Raw genomic sequence first — 13226 nt, 5'->3', positions numbered from 1 at the left:
ATTTTGAGGCAACGGTATATATGTGTTAGAGTGTGTGATTTTGAGGTAACGGTATATATGTGTTAGAGTGTGTGATTTTGAGGTAACGGTATTTATGTGTTAGAGTGTGTGATTTTGAGGTAACGGTATTTATGTGTTAGAGTGTGTGATTTTGAGGCAACGGTATATATGTGTTAGAGTGTGTGATTTTGAGGTAACGGTATACATGTGTTAGAGTGTGTGATTTTGAGGTAACGGTATATATGTGTTAGAGTGTGTGATTTTGAGGTAACGGTATATATGTGTTAGAGTGTGTGATTTTGAGGTAACTACATGTATATATGTGTTAGAGTGTGTGATTTTGAGGTAACGGTATTTATGTGTTAGAGTGTGTGATTTTGAGGTAACGGTATATATCCGTTGAAGTTGCGTTAAAGTGTGTGATTTTGAGGTAACGGTATGTGTGTGTTAAAGTGTGGGATGGTGAGGATAAGGTATAATATGCATTAAGAATAAAATATTCACCGATTGTGAATAAAAATGTTTACGTTGAAAGAGAGATAACTCTTGCAACAGCTTGTGAACCTAAAGATTACTACACTCAACAGCAGTTGAATTAGCATTGATGTTAGAATGTTTAAAAGGTGCGTTCCTTTGTTTCTGCATGAAATGTATTCTGTAGATGGCCTTGATTTATTTTTTAAATTTTTGTCCAGTATTCCGTGCGTTGTAAATTAGTATGGACTCTGTGAATGTCACGGGTTTCTGTTTTAGGAATTTCAGGGTACACTTTGTACGTCGCCGTCTGATTCCGTATATTCTCTGTCCGATCAACACGCCGGGTGTTTGGATCCTAAAAACCGGGCCGGACACTAAGAACTCGCGGGTCAAAGATTTCAAAAACCGTTTTGGAATATGTACATGGTATTCACGGAAATAAAGAAACTGAAACACTAAAATAAAAAAGAATTATGTACTCTCAGCGATCGTACTCCGGGTCCACAACAGGAATAATGTATAATCTGGCTTTGTTTTAACCATGTTTTGAGTTTTACAAGCCAATATGAAATGTACATGACCGTTTTATTATCAGAAGTTTCCGAGAAATCAACGAGTTATTCACTTTATACACCTACATCTACTGAAGGAAAGCGAGATCCAATTCTATTTTGCACTTCAAAAAATATTAGCCTTTAACTTGAGATTTATACCTCACAATCTCTCTCTCTCTCTCTCTCTCTCTCTCTCTCTCTCTCTCTCTCTCTCTCTCTCTCTCTCTCTCTCTCTCTCTACAGGCTATTCAATCTTTTCTAAATGAATGTTCCGTTTTTCTGAGAATTTTTTTTTATATAAACCTTTTGCCTTGTACACTAACAAACAATATCCATGCATTATATTTTTTTGTATTAATTGTAAACTTCTCATAATGTATGGTGATTTTATGAATTATTGTAACAGGAGAGTGCTATCTGAGTTTATGAACTTGCGCCTAATCCTTTTGAGCTGTTCAATTGAAAGAAAAACAAATGGAGGATTCTTAGTTTGAAGAAAGCAGTGGCGGTTCCAGAATTTTCAAAAGTGGGTGCAGTAAAGTCGGGGAGGGGGGTGTCTTACAGCCTCTAGAGGGGGCGGGGGGGGGGGTGTCTTACAGCCTTTAGTGAGTGAATCTCTCTGACGCTGCAGAGATATGACAAAATTAGAAGTACATGTATTTACCGGTATTTTCGTAGTTTTGAACATGTTTCTGATTAAGAAAAAAAGGAGGGGGGGGCATACTAATGTTTTTGAAACTAGAAGGAAATCGGACTCGCCTGTGATGGGACCGCCGCTTATAGAGTAGTGTCCTTATGTAGCGAGAATAATTCAATTCCCATGACATAGAGCGAGAGCGGGTCCTCTACAGGGCCCTAGATCAGTTTATGAACGTGCAGATGAACACGTGAACATATATTATAAATCACCCCTGTTTCGTCAATAATTAATCTATGTTGTTTTAATGCATTGTTTTTCTCAATATTTACATTTTCATTGTTTTTGTTTTCGATATCTCAACCATTGAAATGATAGCCATTTCCTCGGGAATGTGAACGGTGTGTGTATGGATCTTGATTAATGTGAGCGGTGTGTGTATGGATCTTGATTAATGTGAACGGTGTGTGTATGGATCTTGATTAATATGAGCGGTGTGTGTATGGATCTTGATTAATGTGAGCGGTGCGTGTATGGATCTTGATTAATGTGAACGGTGTGTGTATGGATCTTGATTAATGTGAGCGGTGGGTGTATGGATCTTGATTAATGTGAGCGGTGTGTGTATGGATCTTGATTAATGTGAGCGGTGCGTGTATGGATCTTGATTAATGTGAGCGGTGCGTATATGGATCTTGATTAATGTGAACGGTGTGTGTATGGATTTTGATTAATGAGAGCGGTGTGTGCATGGATCTTGATTAATGTGAACGGTGTGTGCATGGATCTTAATTAATATATCTAGCGTGACTATTTAACAGCTGGGAATTCCGAACAGAAATGAAAAGTAGAATATAAATATAATCATAAAATTTCAATTTCGTTTTTGAAAATACATGAGAGCACGAACAACAACGCTTAATGACAACATACTTTTTTTTTTTTTTTTTTTATGAAACTCTAGTAATAACGGCTTCGTGAAGGATGCAGGTGAAAAGCATCGCAGTTCATGTCCTCGTGTGTTTTCAAAAGAACGGAATTTATGTCTTAAATATATCAACTCGACATAAAAGTATATACCCTAGATTAAGAAAAGGTTGAATATAAGGATATTAAGGATATTTTTTTTATTACTTGCAGGGGGGGGGGGGGGGGGATCTTTCAGGAAGCATGGGATAGTTTCCACAAAATCGGAGAACTTGAATATTTTATTAAAATGAATTACATGACGTCCTGTACAGGGAGTTTTAGGCGAGCATCGTTCATTCCGATACACCATTTGCGCCGCACAATCGCTGTCTCTCTCTCTCTCTCTCTCTCTCTCTCTCTCTCTCTCTCTCTCTCTCTCTCTCTCTCTCTCTCATTAGATACGGTATATGAATTACAATCGAGTAAGCTCATAACCAACATACATGTAGATAAAAAGTTTTTGTCTCGCATATTGCATCACAGGGCAACCCGTAACACGTATGCACGCATTAAATCAATATAAAACACAAGGCAGCGAAAAAAGCGGTCGACATTTGCGGTCAGTAGCCGGCGATTGCTCGGCAAGGCGGTCATTGTACAATATATATAAAAACAACTACATCTGTCTTAAAGAATCAAAATCAATATATCGACTCCCGCAGTACGAACGCCGTCCTACTGTTAAATGTCCGACACAGATGGTTGAAAGAAAGGAATTTTAAAGTGCAGACGACCTGAGAAGACGACCAGAGAAAACAGCCACAACTTCAGCAGCGATCCGCGCATGTTGATTGAAGACATTGATACCATGTGTTGTGGGCATGTTGTTGTTCATTCATTGTCAGACGAATGACTCAACCTACTACTGACTGAGAACGGAACTAGTGACCGAGAAAGGCCGGAGGACGGTGAACTTCCGGAGGATGTCGGTCTAAACTTTGGATAGATCAGTATTGTTATTGACGGGTGTTCATCCAGTGTTATCATAAAACCTTATCGAACGTTCCACTCAACAAGTTTTTATATAAATGGGGATTTTCCGAGTACGCCGATATCAGTTGTGATACGAATACTGATTAGACAGTAAGTATTTTCTCTCTCTCTCTCTCTCTCTCTCTCTCTCTCTCTCTCTCTCTCTCTCTCTCTCTCTCTCTGTATTTTGTTGTTTGTTTAACAGAATATTTAATTGTAAATTAGTTTAATTGTGAGACCTCTAGTTTCATTTTCGTAAATCAATCGGGAAGTCCTGGAGTGACACAGCCGGTTTCTGAATGACCGCACACAAAACACAGAGATAGGGGCGGATCCACGGTTTTCCGACTTCTAAACTAACAGACCATGCCCTCTCTCCCGCAATATTGTGTTGTTTTTCTTTCTTTCTTTCTTTTAAATGATAGATACTAGATTAGACAGATAAAAATACCAATCCTATATTGAATTAATCCGCGTAAATAATAGTGATATAGAATAATAACTTAAACTACACGGTAGATCAATTGTCGGTAACGGAGCGGGGATTTTATGAAAAGGGGCTAAGAGGTCTGGAAAGGGGAAGGGGCTTAATTCGTAGTGGATCTAGGACAAACCCCTAATGAGACTCAAGGGGTGAACCTGATTTCAAATAGAAAACCACAAAGCACATGTATATTCAATGTCATATAATTTCCAGTTTGTTATATAATCTATTGGTGATGAATGGGGTTAATGTTTTTAAAAATTTTACCCCCAAAAATGCATTGTGTAATTTCCACGATAACTTCCAGTCACGGGCAGGTGTTTTTTTTTTTTTTTTATTGTCACCCATCTCAGTCAATCCATTGTCACCCCCTCGCGTCCCCTCCCCCCCCCCCCTCCCCCGGGAGTGCTGAGTATCTAGGCTAGCGGGTCGAATCTACTAACATGTTTTATTGAATGAACAATAACGTGATCATGCATACCACGTGACATTAATGTCAAATTAACAGTCACGTGGTGCTGCTGAAGTTGTGGATATTTTCTCATTTTTACGGCACAAATTTGTTACTTAAGACATTGTGGCATTCTGAGGTTAGATTTTTTTTTACAATTAATGTATCACAATCTGCTTTATAATAGCGTCTTTGGGAAAGAAAAAAAAATGGGGGGGGGGGCTGCCAAATTCAGTGAAAAGATTATGGAAATTGGACTTCCTTGTAATTTTGATCTCACAAAGAATTTTTATAAGACTTGGGTTTCTCAATTAAATATCATGCTGTGAGAAATTGAAATGATGACTCACTTACGGCCAAGTGAAACCCGGTGTTATACATGTCATAGGACTTATTAAATAGGTCTATATGATTTTTATTGACCAATTATGGACCCACAAGGGGCAATACAAAAACCGCATTGTTTAATATTATAAGATACATACAAATATGGCGACAACGTTTTGTTCACACAATACATGGTATATTGGTTGTGAGTGGAGGGAAGAGAATGATAAAGAGATTAGAATATGACTAGATATAGTGTACCATTGTTATGAAATATAACCCTGTAAATCACAAAACTGCAAAAGATACCGGCGGGAAAGGGGGGGGGGGTTAGTGTTGAGAGTCTCTTAATATTACATAATGTTGTCAAGAACTGAATTTCATGTAGAAATGATAATTAATGTTGATAACAAAATTAAATTTCAGGAAATATAATATTAACAATTATATAGCTTTGGGATGGGGTTGGTAATTGGTAATTTCTGTGGAAACGAGGGGGTGGGGGTGGGGTGGGTGTTATATTCGGTCTTGGACTATCCCCATCTATCCAATTAACAAAATAGAGATCAATCGAAATTGGTTAATCAATTAGATATAGATGCTAAAGATACTACCGTCAATTTTTGGTGTTTTCAGTCTCGTATAAGGTATTTTGAATACTGGGAGGGGGGGACCGAATGTAAATAACCCCCTCGTTTCCACAGACATTAGGAGTAGGAGTGTTGTTTTTTCTTTAGTTTATGCACGTAGAAGTAAGATCTGTAGTAAAATCCTCACACGACAGCAATCTGAGTCACTTGTAACTGTCATAGAAAGATGTTATTTACATGGATTGTTAACAATCTGAGTCACTAGTAACTGTCATAGAAAGATGTTATTTACATGAATTGTTAACAATCTGAGTCACTAGTAACTGTTATAGAAAGATGTTATTTACATGGATTGTTGTTCTAAGCTAACCCTTTAGCATCTGTCACGGCAAAATTGAAAATCCTAATCTATAATCCTCAAATATTGATAATCTGGCACACGTTATTAATCTCTAATCTCTCAAATATTAAATGTGTTTCATTGATAAATAAGTCAATCTATTTGTAGACTTGAATGAATTTATTTTTAGAATGACAGTAAAGCGTGAACTATTTCTAGACTACCCCGGGTTCAAAAGTACAGGGCGCGGTTCCATGAAACCGCCCTTCTCTTTGAAACATGGTATCCGACATGAGGTAATACATAGGTGTAGATTGTAGAGAAGTTAAGTTCAACTGGAGGCTAAACAGGGTGTACAGGATATCATATCTGATATATATGTACAATAGTGTCTTCACACAGCAATCTTCACAGCGGGCGGGACTGATGTAATTGTCATTATAACACAGGTACATAATATGGACCAATAGGATCGTAAGTACTTATAATATTTAGCCTTTTTGGGGAGGGGGGGGGTATTTTCTTTTTCTTTTCCTCTTTTTCCTCCTTTCTTTATTTTCTAAATTATTTTTTTTCCAGTCTTTTCAGAGACATGGTATATGTATGTCTCTGGTGTTTTAAAATAAAGTTTGTCTTTTTAATTTTTTTTTTATCGATTTTAATGTTTTTGTTATTTACCGTCACTGTTCCAAGAAACTGTAATTATACTCCTTAAAAATTTACATATTGTACTTTTAAAAAATGAAATTATGAAGACTTCCAATCCGCCGACTTCTAAGTCATAGACATGCTATAATTCCATCTGAATTTCCAAATAGCACTACATCATCAACATAATATCATATCTCTAATAATATCAAAATTATTGCAGATATCAAGGAATTTATTTAACATAACATAACATTATATCTCTAACAATATATATTTTTTTGCAGATATCAGGGTATTAAAAGTCAATACTAGGCTTGCAGGGGAGTGTATAAAATCTCGTATCGATAGTCTCATTTCAGAAGTGAGCATTTCTTTTGTAAAATGATTATTTTAATTATTTTCAGATCTGAGATTAATCTAAAGAAAAATTATGGTGGAAGATCGCGTCAACATCGGAAGCGACACATCCGAGTTGATTTCAAGTGAGGAAGACATTATTGAGTTAAACCGTATTGATGTCAGTCAAATGAAAAGAACTGACTCCGCGGAAGAAATATCAAAAACAGAAATAAGAAAGGAAAAACCTTCCGAATCTCTGTCTACAAAAAAGATTCGATGTTACCCTAGTGAAGCGGAAGTCGCAAAAGTGACCGAGGTTTTTCGAGAGAGACTGGTTTATACGTTCAACCGGAAGAAAGCGAAGTACCAGAAGATTTTGTCCGACTTAGGAGTAAATGCGCAGTCGCACTGTGACGATATTGAAGACGATTGCGAAGATGCTACTGAAATGATCGTCAGTGAATATTATCCGAAAGGGCGTATCATTCGGAACTCATTTCGATTCGGTGAAGACTATAGTTTCCGAAGGCTTCTTAGGGGTATGTACAATTCGTTTGTCAGAAAGAAGGCAATGAGAATCACTAGACCACTGGACAACATTCCGAAAGAAGATTACGACAGTGTACTGCAAGCCGCGTCCTCAGAGCTCTCTGTCGCGTATGAATATCAGCTTGCAATGCTTGCTGACGAGACTCAGGTGAACCGGGTGGCGGATCATGCAGTTCGCTGTATGATGAAATATCTTAAATCAGAGGAGTCTGTGTTTAACCCAACTGAGCTGTTACAAGCGGTGATAGAGGACACCCCTAGATGTTCCATCAAGTATTTTGACAGAGAACTCAAAACCAAAATAGTGAAAACGGACAATTTTGGAATGCGAGTCGATCAAAAATGGCGGCTTTACGATATTCTTAAACAGCCGGGCATTCGTATAATAAACATGCAGACTGGTTCGTACCAGTATTTCGGTTGTTTCACTCCATTTGGATTTAGCTGCCGTCCGAACAAATACGGCTTCCGGGGACCTTTACACGTGTGGAACGAAACGGAAAAAAAATATACATTGGTTCCGAACGACATGACGTCATGTGTTTCGACAAAGCGAAGGGAGATAACTTTTAATCCTAAGAATGTGCACCATAGTTACAATCCGACGCTTTCTTGTTGCCATGAGAACACGGATTGTAACTAGCGTCAGTAATCAAACCATAACGGAAAAAATCTACTGTTGAGACAACTCCGTCAATGGAATCCATTAATCATCATGTGCAACAGCTACAATCTAATTAAAATCAGACTTCTTAGATCCGCGCCGTATACTCTGCGTAAGAATTAGCGATTGTGAGCGTATCTTAGGATCTGATTTTAATTAGATTGGCAACAGCTACTGAGATTGTTTGTATCTAGTCAGTTTAATTTTTGTTTTTGTTGTGTTTGTTCAATGTTTACATTAAATTTCTGATAAATTTGATAACAATATATCTTGTGGTATTTGAAACCACTGAATCGTCCGATTGGTTGAACGGAAGGTTAGGAATGCATGTCAAAAGTAATAGCCAATCAGCTACGTATACGAGACTGAAAAAAAAACACCAAAAAACAGATGGAGACTATTTTTGAAATTTGTCAATTTTCTTTTCAAAATTTGTTGGTTTTTTTTTTTTTTTACATCTTGGAAGCTTCGCTATGAATATTTGTGTGTGTGTAACACTGATGCCCCCGTATGAATATTTGTGTGTGTGTAACACTGATGAATATTTGTGTGTGTGTAACACTGATGAATATTTGTGTGTGTGTAACACTGATGCCCCCGTATGACAGCAAAGTAAACCTGGCACCACAAGAAAGGTCTTGTTGCAAGGAAGATACACGTAGAATATCAAGGCCCTATCACTAAGCGTTCAAAAGTTATCACGATATTAAAGTTTTACAAAAGAAGGTCTACTTCCTACAATGTATAACACTAAGGATTAAAAAATTTTTGCCGACAGACAGAAGGACAGACCACAAAGTTATCTGCCCCCCAAATCTCGGAAAGAGCTTAAAAACAAACGAGATATTACCTACATTTCCTTCCAGCATTTCCTAACGATAAGTAGGCCTACATTTGTTGACAGCTCGTACTAAATAACTAAACGCCAGCACGCAATACTTCCGCGTATTGTATACTTCTATTTATAGCCCCAGTAAACATAATCACCATAGAATCATTATTTATCGTTTCATTCAAACAAATATCACCATCGCTGAACACACATTTCACAAAGTACAGGCAGAAAAAAAAAAACGTCTATCATTATTTAATATCATAACTCTGCATTCACAAAATAAAATTTAACATAAAGAATTCCTAGGCAATTAAGGTAGTGATTGCATGGGTCATTGAAAATTAATGAATCTCTGATTATTATTATTTTTATTTTTACATATTTTGTAACTCACAATGAAAGTTTCATATAGGGTTTCACGGAAATTGTGACGTTACTGTTGTCATAGTAACCCCTCTTGTCAACTTTCCGTAATAAATGGTACAGGTATTTTAGATGGCATTTAAAAATGATACAAAAGGGATAAGTGATACAAATTTTATATCAAATTGAAGTTAAAGTCTTAGATAATATATAATTTGTATTGATATGTCCATTTATTTTCAAATGAAGTAGAAGCAGGGCTGCTTATTAGCAATTTCGCAATTTTTAGAAAGCAATCATTCACCAAAGCAGACATATTTTCACCCCCTGAGAAATAAATGACCAATGAATTTTTTTTTATTTTTAAATATGTTTTAACATGTTAGTGGGAATTTTTCCTGAAAGTATCAATATTGGTTTTCATGTTTACTATGGCGCTATGAGCACTATAGTTACCCCCTCCCCCTCCTTACAAAAATGCTGCAGGTGACATGCATTTATTTTAACTCATATTAAAACTATTTAAATATTTTGATGTTTATTATTGAATTTATTCCACATAGAATGATAGTACTGTTGCTTTGGAGATGTTTTTATTACTTTCTGTTTGAAATTACTTGTATATTCATGTTCTGGAAGTGTATGTTAAAAACGCGGAAAATATAACACAGCCGATGTAAACTGTGCATTGTGACGTCGATACCTGCAACGTCTTTATTTCATTTTTTCTCCTTTCAAACCAATCCCGTGAGGATCCGGGTTAGAATAGGTCCTCAGTACCCCTTGCTTGTCGTAAGAGGCGACTAAATGGGGCGGTCCTTCGGATGAGACTGTAAAAACCGAGGTCCCGTGTCACAGCAGGTGTGGCACGATAAAAATCCCTCCCTGGTCAATGGCCATAAGCGCCGAGCATAGGCCTAAATTTTGCAGCCCTTCACTGGCAGTGGTGACGTCTCCATATGAGTGAAATATTCTCGTGAGGGACGTAAAACAATATAAAATCAATCAATCAATCCTTTCAAACCAAATGCATCGTGGAGACTTAGGGCCTAATGACTATTATTTAAAAGATAATTAAAACATAAGGGATTTTTCATTTGTATTTTATTTTACTTGTATATTTCTAAACATAGTTTCACTTTACCCTTTGCCTGGTTATATCTGACAAGTCTTTGTTTCCATCGTCTGTCATTATTACTGATGCCGAAAATAGTGAACAAGATTTTTAGGTTATAGACTTTGTATGGGAAAATATGACGACCGAGTTTTTTGGCGCGTAGACGGACCGAGCTTGCGAGGTCCGTTCGCGACAAAAAACGAGGTCGTCATATTTCCCATACAAAGTCTATAACCTTTTTATTATATACTTTCAATTTCATTTAGAAATTAACAATAATTTTATTTTTAACAATAACTTTATCGGTTTAACTGAGTAAAAGATGAAAAACACGAAAAATTTGAAAATTAACGGCGTAGAAATTTGATTGTGACGTAATGTTTGCGGGCCGGAATGTTTCCGGGCATATATCGTGTGATATATGCCCGCAAACTTTTAAAGAAATAGAAGAGATGAAATTGAAAGTATATAATAAAATCTATTCATTTATCCATTATACATTCCAGTATGACGTTGCTGACAGGGCGTGGAAGTATTTCGGTGCATGCCACAATTATGATTTACCAATTTTTGCTTTTACAATTCTATTCTAACATTTAAAAAATAAAATTAACAGCTTTTGTGCTTGTTTATAATTAACAATTTTATTTCTAATTTTTTTGTTTCTGTTTAACAGTTTCATTTAATAATTTGATTTCTGTTTATGACTTTATCTTTATAATTTTGTTTCAGCAATTTTATTCTAATATTTTCCTTTCAGTTTATCATTATGGATTTACAATTCTATTTTCATTATATTTCTCTAACGTTTATCCATCCCATTTTTTATTTTTTCATTTATATAGTTTGTAAATGAATTAACAAATCCATGATGAACTGCAATAATTGTATTTCCTCTTGTGGTCAGACGTATATTCACGAAGCTGAAAGATTTAGTTGATGATCATATCATATTGCATTGTTTATCTCTAGAACACTTATACCATTATTGAATATTCTCTGTATATCATTTAGTTTTTTCACTGACAGTCATAAGGAGAATAATTTGTAAATTGTACGAACGTGTTTCTGATCCTTTTGTATATATTATAAACACATTAATAATATTCAAATCAAATTACATTAAGAAATCAAATAAACCGGAATGTAAAACTAAGCCTTTTCTAAAAAGTTACGTACAAAAACCTATTATATTGTGAGTATCCCGGATGAAAAATAACACCACTAGGATTGAGATTCCCGGTTTATGTTTTGGGTTTTATGACTCTGATTTTTATTTAATTGAGAAAGAATTACAGTATATCTGTATCTATATTATCATCTTATAAATACATTTTCAATTTACTAAACAGTGGTGAGGCCGGGTTTCTAGTTTCACTTTCAGTTCACGACTACCAATCGTAAGTTGTAGATCAAAGGCGCGGGATTGAAGAAGTGCTGTAACTATTTTGCCACTGTAAAACTTCCGCCTATTTTGTGATTTTCAGTCTTCGATCCGGTGCCTTTAGATAAGGCGTTTGCTATCTGATGTAGCTCCCTTGTACCCATACTACTGGATTAAAATTTGCACGCCCAATTTTATTTGACTGTGTTACTAGTTATTTATCTATATACAATCTTTTGTGAACTAATTTGACTATGTGACTAGTTATCTCTATACAATCTTGTGTGGACTAATTTGACTGTGTTACTAGTTATCTATATACAATCTTTTGTGGACTAATTTGACTGTGTTACTAGTTATCTATATCTATACAATCATTTGTGGACTAATTTGACCGTGCTACTAGTTACTATATACAATCGTTTGTGGACTAATTTGAATGTTACTAGTTATCTATTTCTATACATTCTTTTGTGAACTAATTTGACTGTGTTACTAGTTATCTATATACAATCTTTTGTGGACTAATTTGACTGTTACTAGTTATCTATTTCTATACAATCTTGTGTCGACTAATTTGGCTGTGTTACTAGTTATCTATATACAATCTTTTGTGGACTAATTTGACTGTTACTAGTTATCTATTTCTATACAATCTTTTGTGGACTAATTTGACTGTACTACTAATTATTTATCTATATACAATCTTTCAAACACATGTGAATCACTTAATACAATTTCATAAAAGTAAATTATTTGTTGTGAAATTTTGCTTTGTCAGTATTGTGTGCGGTTCCAAAAGGGAAAAGTTTCGGGTACTTTTTACCGTACCCAATGTGTACCCCAAAAGTACCCCAAAAACATTTTTTCCAGATAAGCAAGAATTTGTTGTGATTTATATGAACAAATTACCAGAATTTAAATGAATTTTGACTCCATTAATGTTGATACTTTCAGCAGCCGGACTAGTCACAAATCAGCAGGACTAGTAAATCATAGATTCTAGTAGTTCTTTTCACTAGTATAGTGAAAAAACTTAGTGTCAAAAACTGATTAGATCTTACACCTTTCATTATTTTGACAATTGCTGGAAAATATAAATATCTTTGACTGACGGCATTATATATGCTGATGCACTGTCATAGTGATTGACTTTGGTACTGTTAATAGACAGTATCTGCTTCATTCATCATTAGAAACTGGCCGAAAAGGGATTGTTGAATGATTTATTAGACAGGGAAACCAAGGTTGTTTTCATATCTCCGACTAAATCGGCATGTATCAAAAGGTAGAAGGGGGGGGGGGGGGTAAAAATATACGATCCTCTCCCATGCGGACTTCGGACGTGGTTTGAGACAATGAATATGATTTATGATTCAAACTTTTTTCCTTTGCGTAAATACTAATGTATTGAAAGATTTGTCATAAAAAGATAATTGTCAGGAGCCTGTATATTTTTTTTTCAAATAAAGAGTGTAATTAATAGATGCAAGTGTATATGCTAAAACATTGCATATAATACC

At 35.6% G+C, this 13226-nt stretch overlaps 1 protein-coding gene across 3 annotated transcripts; it reads left to right on the top strand.

The window, feature by feature from the left end:
- The first annotated feature begins 3029 nt into the window (after positions 1-3029).
- On the top strand, positions 3030-8276 carry LOC125660818 (uncharacterized). 3 transcript variants are annotated; one of them, XM_056146893.1, is made up of 3 exons: positions 3030-3720; positions 5992-6097; positions 6857-8276. In XM_056146893.1, the coding sequence occupies exon 3, from the start codon at positions 6883-6885 to the stop codon at positions 7981-7983; it is 1101 nt and encodes a 366-aa protein (XP_056002868.1). In that variant the 5' UTR covers positions 3030-3720; positions 5992-6097; positions 6857-6882; the 3' UTR covers positions 7984-8276. The 3 variants fall into 3 exon arrangements, with proteins under 3 accessions (XP_056002868.1, XP_056002867.1, XP_056002869.1); XM_056146892.1 differs by lacking the exon at positions 5992-6097; XM_056146894.1 differs by lacking the exons at positions 3030-3720; positions 5992-6097 and adding an exon at positions 6209-6275.
- The last annotated feature ends 4950 nt before the right edge of the window (positions 8277-13226 follow it).

This window comes from Ostrea edulis, chromosome 8 (assembly GCF_947568905.1).
Source record: "Ostrea edulis chromosome 8, xbOstEdul1.1, whole genome shotgun sequence".
NCBI lineage: Eukaryota > Metazoa > Mollusca > Bivalvia > Ostreida > Ostreidae > Ostrea > Ostrea edulis.
Note: the sequence above shows the minus strand (reverse complement) of the source record. Positions and strands in the feature narration are given on the sequence as shown.

Excerpts from the sequence above, each read along its gene's own strand:
- LOC125660818 (XM_056146892.1), top strand. The coding sequence starts at position 6,883 with ATGGTGGAAGATCGCGTCAACATCGGAAGCGACACATCCGAGTTGATT.